Here is a 3,006-nt window from a genome sequence, read left to right as displayed (position 1 = left end):
CTATATATTATCTTTAAGATAAAAAAAAAAACCCCTGTAATAATTTTGTTACAACCAATGTAACTCAATTAATAAATATTCAAATAAGTGGGACTTACAACAAAATAAGAATTTTTTAAAAAGATTATTATCTTATAAATTTTATTGAACAATTAATTTACCACATTGGCCCAAAGTCAGGACTAGTAAAAATTATTATTTAATTGAAATTATCAATTTATCGTATTAATTTATTGAGATTTTTCACTTTATTTCCAAATATTTAATAATCTTTCCTAATTAATACGTAAAGGAACTCAAACTCCTCCATATAAGAAAGAGTGATGATATGCTTACTTATTGGGATACTTAGTCTAAATTAAAAAAGATAACATTTAATAATTAACCATTACTTAAGCCGATCAAATACGACACATAAATAATACATATAACTATTTGTGGAAATTTATTCATTATTTTTATTTAGACTTTTAAAATAACTATTCAAAATCCCAACACTACATAAGATATGTAAAATAAGTGACATAATGAATAAATTTTCATAAATAACACATAATTCAAGCTAACCATAAGTTCACAAAATAGAACATTTGCACAGTTATTTTATCTCTTTTAGTACACCATTTAAGAAAGTTTCAGAAAATGATTGGTTCGTTAAAAAAATTTATCTCATTTTTTTTTCCAAAATGAGACCGAGGATTTAGTGGTCACTGGCTCATTTGTCACTCAAGAGCAGCCAAATAAAAGCATTATGTCACGTATTAATAACAACCGATCACTCATTTGAAAGCCTAATGTAACTAATCGAGGCCCACTTAAATACGTTTCATAAAAAATTATCAATATTATTAATATTATTATTTACGTTCAGAATTATTTTAAATACTATTATATCTATTTAAGTTTTTGGACCTCAGTGATTTCTATGATAATTTCTTTATTTAAACTGGTTCCTAAGAACTTAGTAATTTTGAAGAAACTATCTTTGATTGGCCACCTGGTTTCGAATCTAAGGGAAAGAAGAAAAAGACTAAAAAATCAATTTAAATTTTAACCATCCTTTATAATAATAATAAAAAAAAGAATCTCTTTATTTTAGCTCAATTAATTTATCAATGATCTCCTAATGTATGTACATTATTAGCTATAAATAATTGGAGATTTCAATCCCAAAACCAACATTTTTCTTTAAAAATTTCTTCTTTACAATTATGTTTATATTTATCAGCCACCAATTTGTTTTCTCCTTTTCACATCATAATAAAATGGGTAATAATAATAGGTGACATTATATGTTTAGATGTCGAAAGATGTATGGATATTGGTCGAAAGATAGTGGCTACCCAACCTTCCAAATTCCAAAATCTTCATCTATATAAACCCTTCACCCCAACTTCATTTGCCCCGCAAAAACGTTTTCGTTTCCCTTCCTCTCCCTTTAAAAACACACACATTCTTCTCTCTTTATAAAATTTAACCACCCTTTATTTTAGTTTCATTTTTTATATGTGTATTTCAGAACTGGCAAACTCTAAAGCTAGCGTGGATAATGAAGACGAATACAACATTAGGGTTGTTAAAACCCTATATGATGCCTTAAACTCATTTGACGTTAAAACGGTTCACCGTTTGCTTACCTCCGACCTCGAGTGGTGGTTCCATGGCCCTCCTGGCCATCAGCATTTGATGCACATGCTTACTGGATCATCATCATCATCAGAAGATAAACGTTGCTTCACTTTTGTTCCTCTCTCAACAGTTGCGTTTGGACCAACGGTCATTGTTGAGGGTCACAGCAAAGAACACTCCGTTTCATGGGTGCATGCGTGGACGGTCACTGACGGGATAATTACTCAGGTTAGGGAGTATTTCAACACTTCTGTTACGGTCACCCGTTTCGGTGACCCGCAGCTGTTATCGTCACCGGTGGCGCCTGTCACCGTTAGTAGCAGTTGCCAGAGTGTCTGGCAGAGCAAGCTTTGTGACAATAACTCTGTGCCTGGTCTTGTTTTGGCACTTTAATAATTTCTAATCATCCTACTGTTGACTATTATTTGGCTTTAAAATGATCTTATGTAACATTGGTTTCGCAAAAGTGTGTGGTTCATGTGTATCTTTAATTTGTGAATGTAATATTATGGTTTTTGTATGGTTAATGAATATAGTTTATCCCGGGTTTTTTTTTTTGTTTTTTTAATTAATGTTATGGTTTTAATTTTTAAGAATTAGTTTGATTTAGTGTTAAACTAGTCTTTATGTTGAGTTTTTTTTTAAATTATAATATTGTGATGAACATTTACCTGATAAAAATATAATTTAATTAAGTCTTAATTGTAGATTACTATAAATGCACATTTGACAAAAAATTATAGAAATTCAAAACAATTTAGCTCAGTACTGGATTAAAACTCGACCGACTAACCGTAGTTTCCTTCAAATCTTTGACAATTATTGTTCAAGATTGGAGAGATTAATCACTATAGAATTTGTCTCAAGCAGCAATAGGAGGTCTTTAATTTATTTATGAACTAAGCTGACAAAGGGGAAAAAGAAAATGAAGTGGGTGCACAAATACGTGTCAGGCCAGGTATCGCCGGATCCAGAATAAGATCAGTTGCGGCACAGATCCTAACTAGCTTCAGGAAAATTTTAAATTAATTTCGAAAATTCTTATTTTCTCTTAATTTTGTAAAAAGTGTCTCCGAGTTTTGAAACTAGGAAAATACCCCAACAAATTTTGAAAAGTTTTAACTTGCTCCATGTCCAAAAGCCCAATTCTTTAAAATTTATTTAGTTATTTTGATTTTAAAAATGTATTATCCATCCCTCTAATAAGTAATAATTCATAGACATAAAATAAACTAAAATAGAAACTTATATATATATATACTTAAAAAATTAAACAATATTGGCATGCTCTATATTTAAATATACTAATTTTATTATCATAGAAAATCAACAAGTAACAAAAACAAACTATGGATGCATTTTCTAATCTTACTAGAC

The 3,006-nt window shown here is 29.6% G+C and overlaps 1 protein-coding gene across 1 annotated transcript; it reads left to right on the top strand.

Annotated features, from left to right (window-relative positions):
* Positions 1 to 1,427: 1,427 nt before the first annotated feature.
* On the top strand, positions 1,428 to 2,252 carry LOC112497334 (senescence associated gene 20-like). The gene has a single exon (XM_025095731.2). The coding sequence runs from the start codon at positions 1,507 to 1,509 to the stop codon at positions 2,020 to 2,022; it is 516 nt and encodes a 171-aa protein (XP_024951499.2). The 5' UTR covers positions 1,428 to 1,506; the 3' UTR covers positions 2,023 to 2,252.
* Positions 2,253 to 3,006: the final 754 nt, after the last annotated feature.

This window comes from Citrus sinensis, chromosome 7 (genome assembly GCF_022201045.2).
Source record: "Citrus sinensis cultivar Valencia sweet orange chromosome 7, DVS_A1.0, whole genome shotgun sequence".
In the NCBI taxonomy this organism is placed as follows: domain Eukaryota; kingdom Viridiplantae; phylum Streptophyta; class Magnoliopsida; order Sapindales; family Rutaceae; genus Citrus; species Citrus sinensis.
This window is presented reverse-complemented; position numbering and strand designations above follow the sequence as displayed.